This window comes from Aethalodelphis obliquidens, unplaced genomic scaffold, assembly GCF_003676395.1.
Source record: "Aethalodelphis obliquidens isolate GAN/ISIS:26980383/991018 unplaced genomic scaffold, ASM367639v1 scaffold25, whole genome shotgun sequence".
NCBI classification, from domain to species: domain Eukaryota; kingdom Metazoa; phylum Chordata; class Mammalia; order Artiodactyla; family Delphinidae; genus Aethalodelphis; species Aethalodelphis obliquidens.
The window spans coordinates 25,154,520-25,178,419 of NW_020837969.1; the positions used below are offsets into that span (position 1 = coordinate 25,154,520).

Consider the following 23,900-nt stretch of genomic DNA (forward strand, 5'->3'; position numbering starts at 1 on the left):
AGACTTTGCCAAGCCTCAGGTCCAACCCATAAGGTCCCACCTACATCCCTCCCTCCCCCCCTGCGCCCCATCCCAGCTTTGTTAGATTGCTAGCATCGATCGCTGGCTTTTTCTGACCCAACAGTGGGTGCAGGAAAGAGAGCCAGCAAGACTTAGAGCAAGCAAGGTTGGGGTGGAAAACTGGGGCAGCTTCGGTAGGGAGAAAAAAAAAGAGAAGGAGGCGAACGGGGTTGGGGTCCATGGGGACTAAGCTTAACTGGTGCCTGCCAGCTTCTCTTTGATTTGATGGCCTTTATTCCTTCTAATTGGATAAAATAGGAAGTCACTGGCAGTCCCGCGTTGCTGGGTATAACTGATTTTACTCAGACCAGCCAGCAGCCCCAGAGTGCGGATGGAGGGAGGCGGGTGGGAGAGGAGGGAGGAAAAAGAAAGAGAAAGGGAGAAAGAGAGAGAGAGAACGCTTTTGGAGGAGGAGGGGAGAGGAAGGGAGAGAGACGGTGAAGAAGGGAAGAGCCGCAGAGGAAGAAAGTGAATGAGCGCTCGGGAAGGACAAAGAATAGTTGGTTGCCGGGTGAGGGGTGGAGGCAGGGCGGGGAGCGCAGTTACCGCCCCTCCTGGCCGCGCTCTCGCCTTCAGATCCCTCTGCGATGAGACTGTTTGCAGTGATGCTCGGAGGGCAGGCACCTGCTGCTCTGTAATGATTCAGCCCCTTTCAGCCGTCGCGTTAACACAACAGGATGCTGTTGCTACTGTCACTGCTGCCTCTCCTGCCGCCGCCGCTGCTGCCGCCGCCGCCGCCGCCGCTGGTCCTGCTTTTGCTTTTACTTCTCCTGCATGACAGTTGTTTTCTCCATCTGAGCAGACCCCAGTTTCAGATGCTCGAGGTGAGAAACATGCCTTTCAGTTTGGGCTACTGGTTTACTTAACTGACCAACAGATCAGCTCGGTTTCTCTTTTGGCCTCTGTCCTTCTTGACCAGCCGGGATGCTTTGGAGAAGCATTTAAAAGAACTGCAAAAGTGGCCCAGAAACAGCAGTAGAGAATTACAATATACTTTTATTTGGTAGTTGCTAGAGGCTTTCTTTTCTTCTCCGCCTGCTTTCCTCCTGAACTCCTCTTGCTTTCGGTAATGGCTCTGGACTTGGAGGACTTATCGATTTCCCCCTGTAAGATGCTGTATCATTTGGTTGGGGGATGGTAATGGACGGTGCGGGAGGCCAGGCCTTCTGGAGGTGAGCCGATGGAGATTTCTCCCCCAGACATGTCCGAGGCAGCTGCTGAGAGGTCCTCCAGCCCCTCCACTCAGCTGAGTGCAGACCCATCTCTGGATGGGCTTCCGGCAGCAGAAGACATGCCGGAGACCCAGACCGAAGATGGCAGGTCCCCGGGACTCGTGGGCCTGGCTGTTCCCTGCTGTGTCTGCCTGGAAGCTGAGCGCCTGAGAGGTTGCCTCAACTCAGAGAAAATCTGCATCGTCCCCATTCTGGCTTGCCTAGTCAGCCTCTGCCTCTGCATCGCCGGCCTCAAGTGGGTGTTTGTGGACAAGATTTTTGAGTATGACTCTCCCACTCACCTTGACCCCGGAGGGTTAGGCCAGGACCCTATTATTTCTCTGGATCCAACTGCTGCCTCAGCTGTGTGGGTATCATCTGAGGCATACACTTCACCTGTCTCTAGGGCTCACTCTGAAACTGAGGTTCAAGTTGCAGTGCAAGTTGACAATGCCGTTGTGTCCTCTGAGCCTTCAGCGGTACCAACCCCGAAGAATCGTATTTTCACTTTTTCTTTCCTGCCATCCGCTGCTCCATCCTTCCCTTCACCCACTCGGAACCCTGAGGTGAGAACACCCAAGGCAGCCACTCAGCCACAAGCAACAGAAACTAATCTCCAGACCGCTCCTAAACTTTGTAAGTAGAGACAGACGGATGATGATGTGTAAAGGAGAGGGGTGGGCTTGAGGTCCTCAGAAGTGTTCTCTAGAGTGTGTAGCTGTGTCCTTTTCTTCTTGGATCTTAATGGCATGGTTTGGTTTAAGTGTATCATGTGACTGGGATGCTCCGGGGTGGCGTGGAGAGATGAGTGAAAAGACCGTGTGAACTGCTGGTTAGAACTGATGCTCTAGCAGCAACTCCCTCTACCTGGATTGTTAAATCTGGGGTGGGGAACCCAAAACTTCAGCGTCTGGGAGCCATGCTTGAATTTCAGTTACATTCCACTGATTTCTAACACTTTTTAAGATTAAAACATCAGACCATCCATATATATATATATATATATATATATATATATATATATATATATATATATATATAAACATGACTTCTGTACAGCAGTGAGTATGATCCTGTGTCTCTTTGTTTTCCCATATAAACTTCCGATCACCTCTCCTCACCTTTCTGTTACCCTCTGCCTCCCAGCCAGCCCAAGCTGCCTGTTCTCTTTCTCCATCTCTTCTTCCTGTTCCCTAAACCACTTCTCCCCACGTTTGTATTTTAATTGGTTCTTCCTGATACCGCATGAACTCTTTAGATGTTTATAGCACTCACCTCTCAGCAGTATCAGACGGTTGCTGTCATGCTCAGATAGTAGTTTGAGTTGCTGAGCCCTTATTATGGGGCAGTTTTATTTTATTCAGGACGTGGTACAAATCTGCATGAAAGGATTTTCCCAAATTAGGTTTTTTAAGTTTTATTGAAGTATGGTTGATTTACAGTGTTAATTTCTTCTGTACAACTAAGTGACTCAGTTATACATCTACATATATATATATATTCTTTTTCATATTCTTTTCCATTATGGTTTGTCCAATTAGTTTTGTTTTCTGTAATCAAATGTTTAAGTAGCTTCCTTGACAGTCATTAAAAAGTACAAGATCCATTAGTAAGGTACATCGTTTTTTTGTTTTAGATGTGTCCTTTTTATCCGTCAAGGTAAAGAGTAAAGAGAGGCCACGCTCTTAAAACAATACAGAGCGATATACTGCTGTTTGTTCTGGGTCATTGCAATGCTTTAAAATGGAAAAGTTGTCAAGGATGAAACCATGACCAGTCAGATCGTTCTAAACGTCATTATAGAAGAGGAGTTTTCTATAGCTTTTTTTTTTAGTGTTTCTAATTTATTTTTGTTTCTCTATCTTCTATCACTTTTCACCATTGAGACTATTTACTTAGAAAAAAATAAAGGATCAGAGAATTTGGTTCTGAATAACGTGTGTAAAATCTTTTAGAGTTAAAGGAGAGTTGAGGGTAAGGATTCAGTGATGAAATACCCCTTCTGGTTCCCTCTAGATGGTAATGAAGAATACAAACATCTTTTTTCAGATATATTCAGTATGAAGGAGAGCCGTGTGTTCTAGAAACGCAGAAAAAGTTCATTTGTGCTTGTGATTCAAGCTCATTTCATACACATGAGTTTCCGTGGCAAAGATTTAAAGAAAAAAGAGGCTTGTTTTTCAGGTGTGGTTAGGGAAGAACCTCCTTTCTGCAGACACTGCTTTGTATCTTTATCAAATCCCTGAAGTGTCATTAAAGGTCTGACAGCCATCACTGTATTCACCGCCTCTTCCCACCTGGCAAAGTGACCGGGAAATAATACCCAGATGAAATGACAGGCTATAAAAAGCAAGTACAGATCTTGCAAAGAGAAGCACAATTCACCATGAAGACAAGGTTACTTCTTTGTCTTTATCATTTTCAACTTAAGTCTTTAATTAACATGTGCCTGAATAGGTTTAGCTGTCCAGAAAAAGAAAGAGGACCCTATGAAAAACTCTTCAACTAAACCCTGTAATTTTGTCGTCAGAGGCAAACAAAGAAAACTCCAGCACAGTTTCCTGATCTAGGACCATGTTAAAAAGTATGTTGTGATGTTTTGAGAAATTATTTTTTAAGGTAAATTCTTCTACTAAGTGTTTTAATAGATTATACATTCCATGCAGTTTCTTGTCTTTTTTCCAAACCAGGACATTGATTTTTCTGGCATTTCTATTGAGTGGAAAAGATTTACTGCTGCCTAAAAGCATCACAGTGGCCGGTTCTGGCCAGATGCACAGCTGCAGCCTTCTCAGTGCGTTGGAGATAAGCCTACAAAAGCTGTCTGGGAAGTAGTTTTCTCCTGAAAAGTTAGGGCTACACAGTTGGTTAACACTTTACTGCCTATAGGGTTTGCTGTGTGGCACACTCTGGGTTAATTTTTTGAACTAGTGCCTGAAAACAACAAAAACACGAATATCCTAAAAATTGTGCGTCTGTATTCCTTTTATTTTGGAAAGGGATCTGGTCCAGGGAGCTTTGTTTTCAAACACTCATAAGTGGTTGCTTTTGTCGGTTAAGAATCTTGTAACCATTAACGAAAGGAAAGCAAAAAAAAAAAAAAAAAAAAAGGCTTGGAATTAGGTTGTCATTTTGCAATCTGTTTCACTTTTTGCTCTTCCATTAAGAAACTGTCGCTTAGTCACAGAAGAACCGGGTCTTTTCTTTCATCGTCCTGCGTGGTTTTGACATGCACGAAGCTGTCACAGCTTTAATTTTTTTAAAAGGCATTGTCATATCTGAACCATGCTCTTCCGTGGTCTCAGGACTTGATTCTCCGTTTCTATCTGGCTCAGCATATTCAGCGTATTATGCACAGAGCTGTAGTCTTCAAGGTCATAGTCTGTTGAGGGCTAATTGATTCTTCTTTATCCTGGAGCCTGCGAGAGTGGAAGAGAGACAATCCTAGTAATTGTGTCTGCTGTGTTATTTCCCAAACCAATCTACCTATTAGCACATTAGGGTTTTATTCCATAAATACTAGAATTACCCTCTCCCTCACTGACTCTTCTCAAATCCAGACGCTCTTTGTCTTTCTTATAATAAAAGGCAAAATGTCACCTTTTAAATTGCCTAGAGGTATAGGCTATGTCAGCCGTTCTAAAATGGGTATGTCTTTCATAAGGCAATATAACTGCATGTTCTCACCGTATTAATCTATGCATACATGCAGACATTAAGAAATATAACACAGGGCTATAATTTAATATATAGACTATATATAAAATATGAAAAAATTAAAATATGTATATGTAATTCTAATATTTTTCTGCATAGTTAGTGGTTTCCCACTATGATCATTATATTGTGACTAGTTAAGTTTTTAGTTTTCATCAAGTCACTTAATACTGGAACCATGCATTTGTTTTCCTTGCCTGGGCTTTAAGATTTTTCTTACCCTCTGTTTATATGGAAAGATCTGACTCTGGGAGATTGCAAACTTAGATGACTATAAAAAGAACTGATTAATTGAATTGTAACCAGGAAACTAGCATACCATCTTGAAAGAAAATGTATTTTTGGATGGGACAACCTGCTTGACAACAGACTCTTGGTTATTAGAATGTATTAATCTTTTCATCTTAAGCCAAATTTGTTTTGCTTTGTCTTAAATCTTTGTACTGTTGGGTTTCATGGCAAACCATTGTTACCAGAGTGACAATATGAAGTACTGCCATATGCAAAATTCAACACAATTAATTGAATATACCATAGGATTTCTTCCCTTCCATTGAAAAGTGGCATTCATTTTAAGTCCAGTAGATTTTTCTAGGTCTTTGCAATTGTACTTATAGTATTTCAGAATGGTGATTCCAAATAACTTTTCTCTGCTTTAACCATACTTATTGAGAGCCTAAGATGGAAAAAGCTGAAAGCTCCTCAATTTGAACCAAGTAATTTTATAAATCTACTGATGAGGAAAGCCAGACTCTGAACGATTTAGTAAAATTAAGTCTTTTACTAAAATTCACAAAAGTCTGAAAGATTTAGGGAAATCCAAAATAGTAGGAAACAGAGTAATGTCCTGTCTCCCAGAATTTAATCCTAAACAGTTTTCTTCTATCATTTTTCCCCTGTTCTAGAGAGTTAGAGCTGAAGACTAACTCTGGTAGTTTAAGTGGCATCTGCCTGGTAGTTAAGGGAAGTACTTCCAGTGTGACCACTGGTCACATGTGTATGGTTCACTTAAAAAATCAAAATTAAATTTTCTTCTGATTTTCTTCTTTTGCTCTCACTAAATTTTCTGCAGTTATGGCCTTTTTCTTTTTTATTTCATCACACATACAGTGTTCCGCTTGCTTTTGAAAACAGCTTAGGTTTTTCTAGGGTGATCTCTTTCTTGACAGGCAGCAGATGGCTATACAGCTCACCTCTTTCCTGAATATCCCACTTTGATTATTTCTCCTTATTCCTTCCTCTCCCTTCCCACCCTCCCAATTATACCTTGACTCTTTCTTATTTTCCTAATTATGCCTTGGTGGCCTTATATGTCAAAATTCCATTGCATTCTAAGATATCAATGCATCTTCACCTGCCTTTTCTTTCCTATAGAACTTCATTGCATTTTAATACCAAACAGTATTTACACATATTACAAAAACACATACCAAAAAATGTCTCCATCCAGCAAACAATATATTGGTTTGTTACTGGCACCATCGATTCAAACTTTCATCCCTTTTCTTTATCTCTCCTTCTTTTCCACTGTATAAACGTATAAATATACATATCAGCATTTCTGCATTCCCAGAAAATCATTATGTCCCAGGCCATACATCTCTCTTCTGTCTTCCTTCCCTTTTAATAATACCTCATCGTATCCTTTTAAAACATGAAGGAGGAGATAATTTGTAGATTGAGAAAGGCATAAAAAAGTTATGACTTGGGCTTCCCTGGTGGCACAGTGGCTGAGAGTCCGCCTGCCGATGCAGGGGACACGGGTTCGTGCCCCGGTCCGGGAAGATCCCACATGCCGTAGAGCGGCTGGGCCCGTGAGCCATGGCCGCTGAGCCTGCGCGTCCGGAGCCTGTGCTCCGCAACGGGAGAGGCCACAGCAGTGAGGGGCCCGCGTACCGCAAAAAAAAAAAAAAAAGAAAAAAAAAAAAGCTATGACTTATCTAATGTTACTCTTGTCCACTGAATCTATTGAACTTTCTATCAGCCATAAACTATACCATGCCTGCTTTTATGCTCGTGTTTGCATTTTTATTATTGTTGTTATGTCCATGTTTCAGTTTTCTTTTATTGTTTACTCTTTTTCTTTATTCAGCGAATACATCTCAAATACCTACTATGGGCCAGGCACTGTTTTAGATTGGTTATATCACAATAAAAAACAGTGAAATCCTTGCCCTCATAGAGCTTTTGTTCTAGTGGATTTTAAGAATCGATTTGCACAGCTCGAGTTATTTCTTTACTTTCCTACACAAATACTCTCTGAATTCAGTGTTTCTTCCCCTTACCTTCATTTTATTCACATTTTGACTGCCATTCCTGTTCCTCCCATAGTATTCCTCTTCTCTATCTGTGGACTATTGAACACTTACCCAGCAATGTCCTTTATCTTAAAGCGACACCCATCCCATCTCTGCTACCAACAAGCTGGGTAACTTTGGCTGATTCCTGTTTGGCCTCTATGACACTATTTAACCAAACCATTGAAGTGGTTGGGAAGATAATATCTGTTTAGGAACACTCTCTTAAAATGGAAAATATATCCATAATTCTGCCATGTAAAGAATGTAAGATTACTTTCAGATTGTAGCAAGTTGATAGCTGTAAATATTTTTTTTCAATCATACTTTCTGCGTATTGTTATGACTTACAGAACAAGGGCATTAACATAATCCTGAGGATTTTTAGTTTCATTGTCCAGAGGAAGGCTGGCATCTGTCATTAAGTTATCTAGTTCTCAAATTGAAAAGGAACTTGGGTTCATATATTGTTCACACGAGTAGGAATGAAATAAGATCGATCTTCATCATCTTAAACCTTGTTGCCATCTTTACTGCAGTGAATTCAACCCACTGTGTGTGTGTATATGCATTCAAAGGTCATTTCTGAATAATATAATTGATATTCTGTAATCATACAATTTTATATGGTGAACATTTGGAGAGATTATCTGAGTGACTTCCTGAGGGAGGAAGCTCAGATCTGGAAAAGTGAAGTGACTTGCCCAAGGACACAACAGCTACTTAGTGTCAGTGCTGAGACTGAAAACTAAAATAATCCTTTTCTTCTCTATACCCTGCTTTTCTTTTCCAAGTCGTTTGTAGCCTTTATGTTCAAATAGTATGTATTGCCTTAATTTAAATGATTGTGATTTCCTGTTTATTATTTAAATCCTAACTAGTAAAACTTTCATCACTCCACTATAGATGTCTTCTTTAGAGAAGAGAGTTTTACCCCTCTGCTTTTGATCAGTGTAGGACGCCCCTCTGGAGTGGAGGTTGGACATCCCTTTCCCGACAACGTAGTATATAGGAGAATTTTTAACAATTAAAGTTAGTCCCTACTGAAGTGTGCTACTTATTTGGAAAGAATTTAGTTTCTTCTTAATGGAAGTATTCAATCAGTGACATTGTTGAGGAACATTCATGCTCCAGGCAGATTACTGAGTAGTTTACCGCTGATATTTCTTACAGCTTTGATTTCTGCCTTGCCCTAGGGCACTAGCTTTCTAGTTGGGCAGACCAGAATTTTTTTTAATTTTTATTTTATATTGGAGTAGGGTTGATTAACAATGTTGTGTTAGTTTCAGGTGTACAGCAAAGTGATTCAGTTATACATGCGCATGGATCTCTTCTTTTTCAAATTCTTTTCCCATTTAGGTTATTACAGAATATTGAGCAGAGTTCCCTGTGCTATACAGTAGGTCCTTGTTTGTTATCTCTCTTAAATGTAGCCGTGTGTACATGTCAATCCCAAACTCCCAGTCTATCCCTCCCCTGCCCCCCCCCCCCGCCCCCCCCCTCCCCGGGCAACCATAAATTTGTTCTCTAAGTCTGTGAGGGGCAGACCGGAATTTTAATCTTACCTGCCATTCTTCACAGCCTCGAGCAAGTTAGATCATCCCTCTGAATCTGTTTTCTCATTTATTCATGAGAATAGCAGTATGCATCTCTTGAGGCTGTTTGGGGGATTGAATGAGTTATGGGAAAACACCAAGTCCTGAGCCTAAAATATAGTAAATATGAAACCAGTACCAGTTTTCTCTCTCATTCTACTTTGACACCTTTCTTCACTTTATTCTTCTCCTCCTTTGATCTTGACAGAGTAGTTTTGTAACAAAATCTGGAGAGTAAGTTTGGGAGTTTGCGAAAGCTTATGCAAAACTTAGAAGATAAGAGTTGAAGAAGCATCGTGGTGCAGTGGAAATTGTATTGGAAACTTGACATCAAATCCCAGTTCTACCATTTATAAGCGGTATGACCTTGAACAAATCACTTCACCACTTGAGATTTAGTTTCTACATCAGAACAAATGGGAATGTTCATCCCTAAAACATTCATGAGATTGTGTTAAGGGCTACGTAAGTTACTCTATGTGGAAAAAAAATTCCTGATATTAGAACAGGGCTTAAGAAGTATTAACTTTCTTCTTCCTCTCTCTAGCACCATTCATATAAACAGTATTCACGTATGTTAACATTCCTAGGAATAAATTGTAGGGAGTCTTAACAAGTGGATTAATTTGTTACGTGTTAGAGTGATACAGAACTTTACTAATTTCCTAAACCGTAGTATCATTAAAAAGAGTGATTTTTCCCCATAAAAAATTGGTTAGGATACATAGATTATTACTGTTTGGGTAATGTCCAAAAATCACGGTGTGAGGGGCTTTCTTACAGAGAGAATGATAAGGAGTTACTTGTAAGAGAGAAAAAGACAGGTAGTAACTAAAATTGTGTTTGTCATGAAAGTACCTTCTATGGGAAGGTTAGAGTAGTAAAAAAGAATCCATACAGTTTAGGTGTAGTGCACAGAAAGAGCTGAACCGAAAAGATCGTGAATCCTTCTTTATCTGAATGGAAATGATGTTCACCTAACGTTTTTCGTTGTCCCAAACTGGAATTTCTGGACCCCAAAAGATAGGAATTAAGCTGTTCTCAGAATTTCACAAAACACATAAAAATAATAATTTACACAGAATAATTTTACACGAGCCGAATTAAACATAGATGTTATTTTAATTTGGTTAACAATACAATATATATATATGAATTCTACAAATAATGTATGTATGTTTAGCTTATACATATAATATCCTAAATAAAAGGAGAAATGATTTGATCATTACTTAATAACTAAAATTGGGTAAATAAAGTCACTTAAAGTATAGAGGAAAAGGTTGTTTATCAATAAGTTTAAAAACAAAACTCTAGCCCTATATCTACAAACATGTATAGTAATCAGTAATAATATATGTGTTTTCATTTATTCTTTACTGTAGAACTAGAAATATGTGAAAACTTTCATGCTTTGGACATCTTGATTCTTATTTATTCAAGTATGATAGATTTGCTGCAGAAATTGGACTCTGAATCAATATTGGAGCAATGAGACCACCACTTCTAAGGGGAAAATATTTGACAACATACGAGGGCAGATTTTACTGGGATATAGGCTTTTCTGACAGTGCAGTGGAAATAAGCTGATAGACCCAATAAAATTTGATGAATTATAATGGAAAGCTTCCTAAGGTAAAGCATTTTTAATTTTTCATCAAGAATATAGTGTGACAAGACGAGACTTGATTTACTGTAATTTTCAGTGGTATGCACTTGAGTGTTTGAATTGCCTTTCTTGAGGTACTGCTATCTCAGCTGAAGGGGAAATATATGAGCTCTATTTTAAGCAAAAGTTAGTACAGAATTTAATACTCATATAATTCTCTACTTTAAAAAAAGTGTCTTCCAAATTCATTTTATTAACAACTCATAATTTAAAATTAAACCAAATGTCCATATATTCATATGCATTTGAAGATGAGAGCAACATTGTGGACAAGGACGGTGGCCACAAAGGAAACATAATTAACAGGCAAACAAATGACACCAGAAGTTTCAAGTCTTAACTTTGCTACCTATGTTGGTGTCCGATGTTGATATAATTTTATTTCTCTAGTTTTCCTCTCTTCTCCGTCCCCTCATTTCTTACGTCCTTGCCATCCCACAATTACTTTTCTCTTCACTCTCCCCACCATTCCTTCTTCTCCAGTGATCTTGCTGCACGTCTTCCTCATTTCTCCCACCCTCCTCTGAAGCCAGGGTCTCAGAGCATCAGAGGATATGGAGCAGTTGGTCTAGATCTGTGGTTTCTCCCTAGATGGGGTGGGGGAGGGAGAGTGAATGAGACCTGAACCACAGACTTGACCATGAATAGCCTGATGACTTTCATTGTTGCCTCTTCCTTTGCTAAGTAACAGGAAGTATTTGTTTGATGAAATATGTTGGTGTCATGCAATAAAATCTCCATAAATAAATGGAATGATCTAAAGACAGTGGGATTGAACTCTTGTTAGCATTTGTTTGTAATCCCTTCGTGGAGCTTCCTGGGTCATAATTGCTTGGTCTTCTGGGAGCAAAAGGAATCAGGAACCATTGATTGGTACATGATGCTAAGTATTGCCTACAAAGCAAATCTTCAGAGTTATTAGTGGCAGCACCGAGTGTTACAGCTCTGATCTTTCCTTGCTATAATCCTTAGAGCAAGCTGGATTTTTACAGTTTTCCCATCAGACAACTCTTATGATTTTTCAAAGAGAAGAGAAAAAACAATGTCATGTCATCTGTGAAGACTTGGGTTTACATAGGGAAAAAAAAAATCTATATATATATAAAAAATAATTTCTTCAGTCTTTTTATCTTTCTACTTCAATGACAGCAAGGAGATATCTACCTTAACCCCTGCCTAGGAAGTTCAGTTTCATATGCCTGTGATCCTCTAATTATAGTTCATCTGCACTCTGGAATCTCAGGTACACATAGCTACATTTTACTAATCAGTAAACTATTTATAAAAACACTGGGATCACTATAGTAAGTCTTTGGCCTCTCAAAATCCTTGGAAATTAGTTGTTCTAGATTGCTGAGTTTTTTAAATAGCTGATGCTTTATCACCTTGAAACTTTAATTTTATCCGTTTTGGATCAAAATCTTTTGATAATCTATGCTACTTGTTAATGGGATTTATCAAATATAGAATCTTCATCATGGTGAGTCCGGTAATGTCTTGAGGACATAGTGGGTTAGGTTATAACTTTCTTGGAAACTGAGCTCATTAGGACATACTGAGTTATATTGGGAATTCTAACCCCAGACCGATACATATTTTAAATGTACTGGGTTATTACATAATTGCAATTAGAATTTCAGAGCTTTGAAGGCATCATGGAGCGGATTTAAACCAAATCTTTTCTTTTAGCACAGAGAAAAATTATGTAAACTATCTGTGCCTTAATTTCCTTGTCTGTGAAGTGGTGGCAATAATTATACCTCCCTCTTGAGGTTGTTATGAGGATCAAATAAGTTCATGTATATAAAGCTTTTGGAGTCGTCCCTGGTACGTAAGCATTATGTAGTCGTGAGCTACCATTATGCAGTTTTTTTAAATTAAGTTGCATTTCCTTGAATTCTAAATTTGATGCCTTGCTATTGCTGTAACGGGCTTGAAGAAAGGGACAGGAATTCCAAGGGACATATTGACCAAGACGTGGATATCCGACCATTTTCATTTGGTTTGCTCACGTGGCTTTTCCTCTGTGTGATTTGTGTTACCATCTTATCTGCATTGTTCTCAGGAATTAGAAGGAGAGCTGAGAAGGGTAATCATCACTCCACCTGTCAGCCAGAAACAGAGCTCCATGGTTTAGATGGGTTGAGAGAGGAAGCCCTCCTCGCTGGCAAAATGCCATCTACTCACTTGCTGTGGACAAGCATATGGGTGCATACTTTAAATTTACTGCTGTGACTTCTTACTCTGCCACAAAATAGTGTGCAGGTCCGGTCCATAAGAAGACAATGAAATTCTCTTCGTTGTTGGAGAGCAGTTGCAGAAGCTTCAAATTCTATCATTTTAGCAAGGCAGAAATCTACTCATTATCCAGATGTAGTCAATAAATTAATGTGATGATTGGAGCTGTCCATGATGAGATAACAGTGATTTGGAAGTATCTGAATTTTATGAAACAGGATTGCAGGAGAACCATTTACATTTTAAAGATGTAGGAGCTCTTACGGATAAGCTGATCAAAATATTTTACTTTACTCCTGAGGAAACCAAGATACAGAAATGTGAAATGATTGGCTTACATATATTCATAGTTAGTAAGAAACAGAGACAGATCTAAAAAATGGGGATGCCACCTCACTGTGCTTTTTTTCCAAAAGCTATGCTCCTTTATATAAATCAGTTAAATGTTTAGGGTTGGAAAAACTTCATTTTTTCCATTTTTCCATATTCTTTATTGAGTGACTCAGTAGGCTTTGTTCTAGGAGTTCATCTCTAAAGGAAGAAAACAGACAAAAGGATAATAAGTAAGTAAGTCAATCATGTACTATTTTAGAAGGTGGCAACCTGTATGGAGCAAATAGCCAGCATAAGGTGGTCATAGCTCTCGGGGAGAAGCACGGTGATCTTAAATAGAATGATTAAAGTTGGCTGCCTCGGACAGGAATGAAGATGCAGACATAGAGAATGGACTTGAGGACCTGGGGAGGGGGAAGGGTAAGCTGGGACGAAGGGAGAGAGTAGCATGGACATATATACACTACCAAATGTAAAACAGATAGCTAGTGGGAAGCAGCCGCATAGCTTCTTGCTTTGTGACCACCTAGAGGGGTGGGATAGGGAGGGTGGGAGGGAGACGCAAGAGGGAAGAGATATGGGGATATATGTATATGTATAGCTGATGCACTTTGTTATAAAGCAGCAACTAACACACCATTGTAAAGCAATTATACTCCAATAAAGATGTTAAAAAAAAAAGTAGGCTGCCTCAAGAAGGGAACAGTGAATAAAGACTTGAATGAGGGTACTTAGTTCAATTTAGGGATAAAGGAAACAAGGTGGACATTGAAAGATACATACAGTTCTGATGGGTGTCGGTATATTTCAGATTAAAGGAAGGTCAAGAGTGAAATGGGCATGTAGGCACATAGTAGGCCAGTTTGATCGGTATGAAGGGATTTGTTGATAGCTAGTGGTTATGAAGCATGCACTGTGTGCTCCATGTTTCTCATGTTTATCCAATCTTCACAGAAAAGCACGAGCTGGGTACTGTTATTGTCTTCTGGAATAAACTGATGTCACAGAATAAACTAATGGTCCAGACATTAAAATAATAATAAGAATGATGATGATGATATAAATAGTACAAGAGAGAGTGGAAAGAAAACCATTAGTATAAGAGAGACTATGAAGAAAGAAGTCCTCAGGACTAATTGAATATGGGGAAGGAAGGAAGGAAATGATTTTGCACACATGAGTGATTTAGAGGTCGTTAAATTAATGAGTTTCTGAATGACAAGGTCATATATTTATTCAACATGTATTTATTGTGTCCTGCTAAGTTTTTGCATATTTATACATTTACAGAGTGAGTAGATTCATGGTAGGAAGTGACTTATGCTCCAATTTCCAGGAAGTATTCGTTGTTTCTTCCTGAAGGGGCCACTCAGTTAAATAATATTAATTGTTCTTCCCTTGATATTCTATAAAGATTAAAATGGATAAAATACAGAAATGAAAGACATTTTTACTTTATCCTATATTGACATTATTCATTGTTGCTGGTGAATCACAATTCTTTTGGGATATATATCCTCTTTAATAAGTGCCAGTAATTTGTGGACTGAGGTTTATTTTGATGTGGAAATTGCATATGGAATTGCGTATTGGATTTATAGTCAGCTCATTCTACTATAAATCTCTGTGTAGCATCCCCACAGCATTACTACCTAGCCTTACAAATCCTTTTATGTTAGTGATGCTATGTGTGAATTCTCAGCTTGTAATTGTACCGTTATTACAAAAAGCACGTAGGAAATACTATTCCTCCAAAATCATTATTAATATTTTTCTCTTTTTTCATGGAATATTCAAATAAGGCTAAATATTCATTAAAGTCCACAAGTTAGTTCATTCAGTTTGCTCAAAATATGAGTTCTGAAGTACCACAGTTAATGTAAGATTTCGACAGATTTCGACAGCCTATTAATAATAACATTCTCAATTTGTAGCTCGTTCATCCATGTAATTTTAGTGATATATGCACTATGTTCCAGGGAAAGGAATATTTCAAGGTTAAGGAGGCAGTCAACATGTTGGTACATTTATTCAGTTTTTCAAAGCTGGTAAATGGAAAGAGGCAATATAATTTCTACTAGCACCATTCAGAAACAAGCCATTGATACTGGAGTTGTATCAAACATAGCATGACCGTAGATGTAGGCACTTAATACAAACATTTCCTTATTTAGTTGTTTATTTAAAGCAGTGATTGTTAAGTCAGTAAAAATAGCAAATAATTTTTAGAATCAGGATTTTAAAAGTATAATGAAAATACCTCCATTGATTTAAACAATGTATTAAAAGAAAAAGCTTGAGCAAGAAGTTGCGTATCGTATTTCAATGTGATTAGAGTATTTAATATTTTCTGTTCAAAGGTGCGTTCTCATTTGAATTAAAACTCATTCAGTGATGCAAAAATTCCAGTTTCTATTCCTTCTTGTCTGCTGTCTGATCTTGATCTTGTGTTTCTTGAAAGGGAACTTATTTTGTTAACAGTTCTTTGACTTTGCACCAAAATGTCTTAGGGTCCCAAGCAGTAAAGAGAAAGCTGAATTTCTCCATGTTAGCTTGGAAATTAGGATTTAGTTCTACCTACTTCCCTTTTCTGCATACTGAATGCGTAAACCCTATAAACTTATAGGACTCTTTGGCAGAGAGACTTCAAAATCACGTGTTCAGATGAAAGTGAGGCAGAAATCTGAGACTGACTGTTTTTTAGCATTTCAAAGTCAGCCCTCTTGTGCCCTGCTTCCAGGAGAAGGAATGGAAATCACCATAACTCCAAGTGAAAAACCCCTCTAGGAACAATACACGAAAGGTTCAATTTAGATTCATTGACTTCCCTCTTTGGTTTTCAGACTGGCAGATAGAAGCAACATTTTCATATTTTTCAAGGGAAAAAATGAGAGCCTGGTTCCCTGTTCCTAGTATGTCAATTTCAGTTTGCCTTGAAACTGACAATGCACGGAAAGCCCTGGAAACATCACCCAAATTCTAGATGGTTTTTCCTCAGTCTATTTTTGTCCATCTAGGGTGTGAAGATCAAAACAATGGTATCATTTTTTTATGAAGTTAGTCAAATTTTTGAAAAGGAGAATTTCCTAGGGAAGCATAGTGATAAATATAATTTCCTTATATATTAAAATTACCCCTGCTTCTAATAGTACTGTGGATTTGTGGAGATGGAGTAAGTGCTTGCTAGAAAGATGTTTTTCACCAGGTCAGACTTAGAATTCACGTGTTTCTTCCTCTCGCCCTGTTGGATCATTTATAAGGTCTTCTTTCAAACTTAATCATTAAAACTGGCTGACTGGTTTTGATGACTGACACACCCAGAGTATTTCAAACAAGTTATCAGTTCCGAAATGCATTTGCCTCTTTGAATTTTTTATAAACAAGGTCTGCTGACATTTTCCCACACGTTGTAACCAGGTTCAGCTGCTTGCCGCTCATAAACCAATAATTTGAGAGCCACGTGTCAGTAAAACAGAAACGTGCTTTAATCAGAAAAGCTGCAATCTGGGGAGAAGGTGGACTCGTGTCCAGAGACCAACTCTGAAGATTCTGCTCAGCCATGACATTTTTTAAAGGGAAAAAGCGGGAGAAGAATCTCAGTGACTCATCGAGGCTTGAGGCTGGACTCTGCATCATTCTCCATTGAGCGCAGACTGGCTGACTCTCTTCAGATGTTATCTTACCTGCTGTGATCTGCCTGCAGGAGTGCTTAGGGGGGCTTTAGGGCCTAGAGAGCTAGTCATTTTTAACTGCTTCATTCTTCATTCTTCTTTTTATCTAGGGAAAGAATCAACAGGTTAGACAAGGCATGGTGTGCCGTCAGGGGAGCACAGGTCAGGAGTTAGTTTCAATTGCTTGGTGATCTCCGTCCTATAATTAGGTTCTTTTAAGGTTAGAGGAGAACAGAAATGGGCAAACAAGATAGGGGCAAAAGAGCTGCTTTCAACATGATGGTGCTGCTGAGGGGGAGGAGGGGTGACCATGCTGCTTCTTTAAAATGTGTGGTCTTGGTTAAAGGTCCGCATTCCCCCTGCCTCAGCTGTTTAATCCCTGCCAAGAGTCCCAGCCAGGATTCCCTGGTAAGATGTATTGTGCTTTGTGACGTCAACGGAGTGCTCTATGTCTGAGCTCATGAAAATCATCCTGTTTATATCACTAATGGCTCTTGATCAGAAAAATATGAGTGTAGGTGATTTTCAAGAGTGTAGGTGTTGGGTTGGGTTGGTTTTGGCTGTGTGCCAACTAAGCCTAAGATTGTGGAATGAGTCTTCCTGATGGTGAGACTCCTGGATTACCAACGTCACCACAGAGCTGTTTCACCTGGTATATTGGGGCTGCTGCTTGCTCTGTGCATGCCGGAGCCAGAGTATAATCCCAGATCACGCTCGGGCATCATTAATTATACCAAGCGTTACTCTCATATTCAGTTGGTTTTTTTTTTTTTTACTTTCCAGAGCAAAACACTAGTTTTCTCTTTAAATTCTGTAGTATAAGATTCCTGTTGTTTTGAGGAAGTAGGAGGTGTCTTGTCTGTAAGCATTGCTGACTCTGACAAACCTACAACTTTCATTTCGAAGTAGAAAAAGGAGAAAGATGTGTTGGTGTCCAGAGCCTTTATTTTTATAATCGGTGTGGATCCAACTTCTGCTACCAACAATAAGTCTTTTTCTTCCCCCTTTCATTTAATAACAGTTTTCTTTGGGTTATGCAGAATAGAATTTTTTCCTTAACATTCCTTGATAAAGGATATTCCCTTTAATACAAGAAAGTAAATATCCAAAGCTTGCAAGGCAGGGTGTACTGCTGGTGTATATGGAAACAATTTTGACAACTGAATCCATTCTAGCAATGACTTGCTTAAGCCTCAAAATATCCCTGCTGTCATACTGCTTATTTTACATTATTCTAGATGTTCATTATCTATTTCTCGTTCATAATGAGAAAGAGATTGATAAAGGGCCAATATGAAAATTTATAGGGAAAAAAGGTAGAAAGTGAAAGAATAAGGCATGCATACCACATGATGCTTTTGCCAACTGTATTGATTTGGACACTTTCATAACGTCTCAGATGTGTTGAATCTTTGGCGAGCATCTTTCGGCATTTCCTTTTTACCGAGGTCCACTCTAGACCTCCCGCCCCATGCCCCCCAGGCCCAAATGGAAATAACAAAAGAGTTCTATAGATAAGCAAATCCCACATTTTATAAATACAGAAATCGTTTCCTATGGATGCCAGAAGAGGAAAATAACTAAGAATGCCAAAAGCTACATTCATTTTGAATTGTTCAGGATGTTTCAAAGCCGATGGCTAACTGTCCAGAAAGCAGTGGATCTGATGAGTCAAGTCATACTGGAGTCTGGCGTGTAGTTAAGGAGCTTATCTTTGCTGTGTCCTGACATTTGAGTTAACAGAGTGGTTTCTAGAGTGAATTTCTTTAACAGATTGTAGTTCATCTTACATTTGGTTAAAAAATACCTCATTAGTTACTTTGGAGAAATGGCTGAAGTTGGTCTTATGGGGTCAGGGCTTTCAAAATCCATAGTTCTGGCTCCTGGCATGTGCTGACACAGTGAAGTTTGATTTTTCCTAGCCAGGTTGAACCCTAAACCTGCCATTTAGAAATATTGTTTATGTTATTCTTATATTCATTAGAAAGGATTGGAAAAGTGAAAATTGCCAAAAAAAGAAAAGAAAAGAAAAGAAAATGACATGTAATACGTTCCAGTGTTTCTTGTTTTTATCCCATGGAGTTATGTGCACTTACCAAAATGATGTCTAGCTATATATTCAATTTCATATCTTGCTTTTGCAAATTTAATATTCTATTTTGAGCATTTTTTTGTCATTAAATTTTCAAACACCTGGACTTTTTACCTTTGATGTATTACAGAACCAAGTATACCTATTGATTTAGAAGGATTTTCTTTTTTAATTAACAGACTTTTGAAGCTCTTCTTTTGCCTTGGTATACTAATCGTGCCAGGGGACTCCAGCACAAACTTGAGCTGTTTGGCCATTCGATCACGTACAGGTATACTTAGGGTTTGAGGCGAGGGGATTTTGAGGTTGAACTGTGTGTCAGTCTCAGGACCAAGAAGAGAGGAAGGGTTGGAAGCTGAAAATTCACTCAGTTTTGAGTCAACAAAAAGTCCTTGCAAGCACAGTCCACAACTCTCCCTTACCCTTCTTCAGCTGCCTCTTCAGCTCTCTCCTACATATGCTCCTAAGAGAATGGCTGTAAGGACTGTTAGTGATATTTTGGGGATTATTCCATTCTTATGTGCCGCCCTGTCCCCATTTCCACCCTCCCGCTCCCATCAAAACTTGGCATCTCTGCAAACAGGAAACATATCAAGGTATTAGAAGTTGTAAATGTGATGCATGCAGAAAGAGTGAAAAATCAATGAGTTTAGAAAAGTTAAAATTCTTTGGGTAGCATCTTAAAAATATTGAAGTGCTTTGCTGTGTGTTACCTCATATCACGTAGAGGGGGTTCAGAGAGCATTTGCTGAGGGCGTGAGGCCTGAATGAAGCTGTTCTACCCTGTAGAGTGGAGCCTCCATCCCCCCAGGGGTTCTGTGTTTTGCTTAAAATCATCCATTTCCCAGTGAGAAGAGGGCAGCCCCGGCCCTCCTTGTGTTACCCCTGAGAACCCGGAGAGCTATGGACAGAAACTAGTGATGAGAATAACTTAGGACACTTTTGTGATTTTTTTTTTTTTTTTTGCGGTACGCGGGCCTCTCACTGTTGTGGCCTCTCCCGTTGCGGAGCACAGGCTCCGGACGCGCAGGCCCAGCGGCCATGGCTCACGGGCCCAGCCACTCCGTGGCATGCGGGATCCCCCCGGACCGGGGCACGAACCCGCGTCCCCTGCATCGGCAGGCGGACTCTTAACCACTGCGCCACCAGGGAAGCCCCACTGTTGTGATTTAATTGTTACTCCTTCTCTCCTGAATACTGTTCATGGGTTTGTTTTTCTGCTGCTTTATTCTTAAGCAGATTAAAAAGAAAATCATCCTTGAATATTTCTAGTTTAACTCTTTTGACTAGTGGATGTTGGGAGAGAGCTCAGTGACAAAGGCCAGGGGTGATTTTACTTTCCTTTACCTCTTCCTTTGTTCATCTTCATAGTGTTAGGATGAATTCCGTTTCAGGATTCCTTCTGCTTTTTAGCACGATTGACGTGTTTGTTGGGCCTCATCCGGAAATGCAAAGGCTGATTTGATTAGAGGCTCTTTGTTCCAGGTATCTTGCATCAGAGAGCCTTTATGACAAATGAGAGAGGCGGGTTAGGAGTTTCCTGGAGATAATTTGTGGTCTACACTATAGGGAAAACCTTGCCTTAATTAATTAAAGCTCAGACAGAATATATGAATTATAGTCATCTTCATAATCAACAAGATGATTTTCATCTTAAAATGCTTAATAAATGTTAAGCAGCATACGTACACACACACACAGAGATATATGCACACATGTATACACATATACACACACACTACCAATTTCTTGATATCTTTTTCTTGTTTTGATCAAATGCAAAGAAAATCCTAAAAGTAGAAACTAATAGTGTCAATATTTCATGGATTCCTAAAGAGTGGGTGTTTTAGAAGATGGACTCCCTGAAATCTTTCTATGAATAAAGTACTTTTATATAAACAACAATTTGGTTAGTTAATTCAATAAAAAGAAAACTAATTGACATAAACATATTTATGTGATTAGAAAATCATCATATACACTTGAAGTGGAAAGAAAAGATATCAGTTTCCATGTTACTTTTCCAAACTTCCTTTTGGCACCAAGTTGATAGAGGTAGCTTGTCACTTTTTTTCTGCATTAACTTCTCCTCTGATTGCCTTGAAACTAGAACCATTTTTTCTGACCCCTATTCCAATGTGTGATTTTCATCCACCTTTTTTTTTATTGTCAAGCATTTTTTATTCATTACTTCTCACCTCTCTTTTTCTTCATATTGATCTCATCACTTTTCTGTCTTTTCTGTAATGCCTTCATCACGAGACTATCCCACGTGAAAAATATCAGAGACCCTGGAACCCCCAAATTCTAGATTAGACAAATTAGTCTACATTTAATGTTACTGTTTATAACAGCAACACTGTCGATAAATTCAATGTCTACCATCCATTTGTCAAGTGGAGATTAATTTACCTGGGTACATGGTGGATGGCGTAGTATCTTTTTTTAAATTAAGAATAAAAAGTTTGTTTCCCTTATACGGTATGTTGCATCCGAAGATCAAAACAAATCTTGCAGTATTGACCTATAACACCATTCTTCTGCTACCCTCATTAACATAATAACAATAATAACTACGGTTATGATTATTATGTTCTTTGAAGTAATAAGCCCAGAGAACTTAATGAAATGGGCTGGCAAGTTATCCAAGTACTAACCCTAACCCATCCCTCCCCTTCTTCTTAGGGTGTGGATGCAAAAACTCCTTTTTCCTTTTTTAACTAGCCGCACGTGATAAAGTAATTATTTGCTTTATGAAACGAGAATGTGCAAATTATTTTCACGGAACTGAAAAGTTAAAATTGAATTGTGAGGGCTTCCCTGGTGGTGCAGTGGTTAAGAATCTGCCTGCCAATGCAGGGGACACGGGTTCGAGCCCTGGTCCAGGAAGATCCCACATGCCGCGGAGCAACTAAGCCCATGTGCCACAACTACTGAGCCCGTGTGCCACAACTACTGAGCCCACGTGCCACAACTACTGAACCCCGTGCGTCTAGAGCACGCACAGCAAGAGGAGCCACTGCAGTGAGAAGCCCGCGCACCGCAACGAAGAGTAGCCCCCGCTCGCCGCAACTAGAGAAAGCCCGCACGCAGCAACGAAGACCCAACACAGCCAAAAATAAATAAATGAAACAGATAAATTTATAAAAAATAAATAAAGAAAATTGAATTGTGTTTCAGAACAAGCACCCATTTTGGCCATAGTATTTACACGCACAATTCAAGCAAACAGCAAAACCAAAAACATCTTTTAAAGGGCTTAGTGTCAGACAGACACTACAAAGCAAATTATTTTAAAGCAGCCAGATGATCTCAGCAACTGAGCAGATAACCGCCTGTCTTGTCAATGTGATCTGATCATGTATCATACTATGTAAAGTAAAATCTCTTTGAAAGTTTCATAAAGTTTTCATTTAAATTGATTCTTAGAATAATAGATGTGGCACGATTATAAGAAGGCATAGATGATAGGTTTTATCTATCAGTTTATCAGGTAAGACACCTCTGAGTTCAGTAATAATAGAATCTGATAGTCTGAAGCCTTCTAGTTCTTCTGTTGTCGAGTAGATTAAGCAATATTTGTGCAATGCATGATATCACATAACAAGTAATTTAAAAATGGTTATGTTTGGGCTCCCCTGGTGGTGCAGTGGTTGAGAGTCTGCCTGCCGATGCAGGGGACGCGGGTTCGTGCCCCGGTCCGGGAAAATCCCACATGCTGCGGAGCGGCTAGGCCCGTGAGTCATGGCCGCTGAGCCTGTGCATCCGGAGCCTGTGCTCCGCAACGGGAGAGGCCACAACAGTGAGGGGCCCGCTTACCACAAACAAACAAAAAAAAAGGTTATGTTTTACAAATCACTGTCTTCCATTGTTTATACTTCCAGCATTTCCTTTGATGGGTTGGAAGAATAAAGAGCAAGTTGTAATCTTTTTTTTTTGATACGTGGGCCTCTCACTGCTGTGGCCTCTCCCATTGTGGAGCACAGCTCCGGACGCACAGGCCCAGCAGCCATGGCTCATGGGGCCCAGCCACTCCGCGGCATGCAGGATCCTCCTGGACCGGGGCACAAACCCGCGTCCCCTGCATCGGCAGGCGGACTCCCAACCACTGCACCACCAGGGAAGCCCACAAGTTGTAATCTTAAATTATGGCTCTTTGACAGTGGAAAATGTATTGGGAAAAAAAAAAACAAAACCTATTCAGTCCTGTATTTTCTCCCACATGATCCAAAAAAAGAATCTACCTTCAGAAAAAGAATCTACTCTTGGCTGACTGCTACACTGAATTGGTGACTGTCTTGCTCTCTGATAATCCTTCACATCCCTCCACATCGATTTTTAAGGACCCATGACTTGGGCAGTGAACTGAAAGTGTTGTTTCAGAGTTGAGGTTATTTGACGTTGTACCACCATGACGTTTCAGCTGAATGCTCTTTGCTGCCACAAGGGCACAAATGAAACTTCTCTCTCATACATGTAAGGTTCCACGTGTGGATAGAAAAATGTGGTAACATGCCTTTTAGGAGGCTGAAATTTACTGTATCATCCTAAAAATTGAAGAAAGCAATCTTCATTGCTTTTAATATATTTTAGTCATGGGTGACTCCAACTTTGTGCTAATACACAGAACAAAAGGTATTTCTGTGGAAGCATATAACATTTCCCTCTATTTCTAACCCTGCACAAGCATCTTAGAACTAAATAAAATTTTGTACGTGTTTCTGTCTTAGCAATGCACTTCAGTTTTATTTTTTAACTACTGTTTTGACATCTAAGGGGTTATCAGTGCTGTCAACTTTTATTTTATGAAACAAACCTGAAATCATCCAAAATCCAAGATGTGTAGAAACTAAAATCCTAAAAGATTTAGCAAGATTAAGATTTAGCAATTCATGAAAAATTTCACCAGAATGTCTCCTCACTATGAACATGGATTTCCTTTCAATTTTTGCCCCATTTTAAAAGTGTTTTGAGGAAATTAATTGGCAAAGAGTGACGGCAATGATTATGAATGTAT

The 23,900-nt window shown here is 39.3% G+C and overlaps 1 protein-coding gene across 14 annotated transcripts in view; it reads left to right on the forward strand.

Moving 5' to 3' along the window:
- NRG1 (neuregulin 1) overlaps nt 1-23,900 on the forward strand; it is a 1,019,883-nt gene that overhangs the window by 899,799 nt on the left and 96,184 nt on the right. For 3 of the 14 annotated variants that reach the window (XM_027122787.1, XM_027122789.1, XM_027122795.1), the window contains exon 1: nt 1,208-1,907. The exons of 9 other annotated variants lie outside the window; for them this stretch is intronic. In XM_027122787.1, coding sequence (XP_026978588.1) covers nt 1,241-1,907 — 667 coding nt within the window. In that variant the 5' untranslated portion in view covers nt 1,208-1,240. Of the gene's footprint in view, nt 1-1,123; nt 1,908-23,900 lie in introns of those variants that run through there. 2 more of the 14 variants (XM_027122788.1, XM_027122796.1) reach the window with 1 other exon arrangement.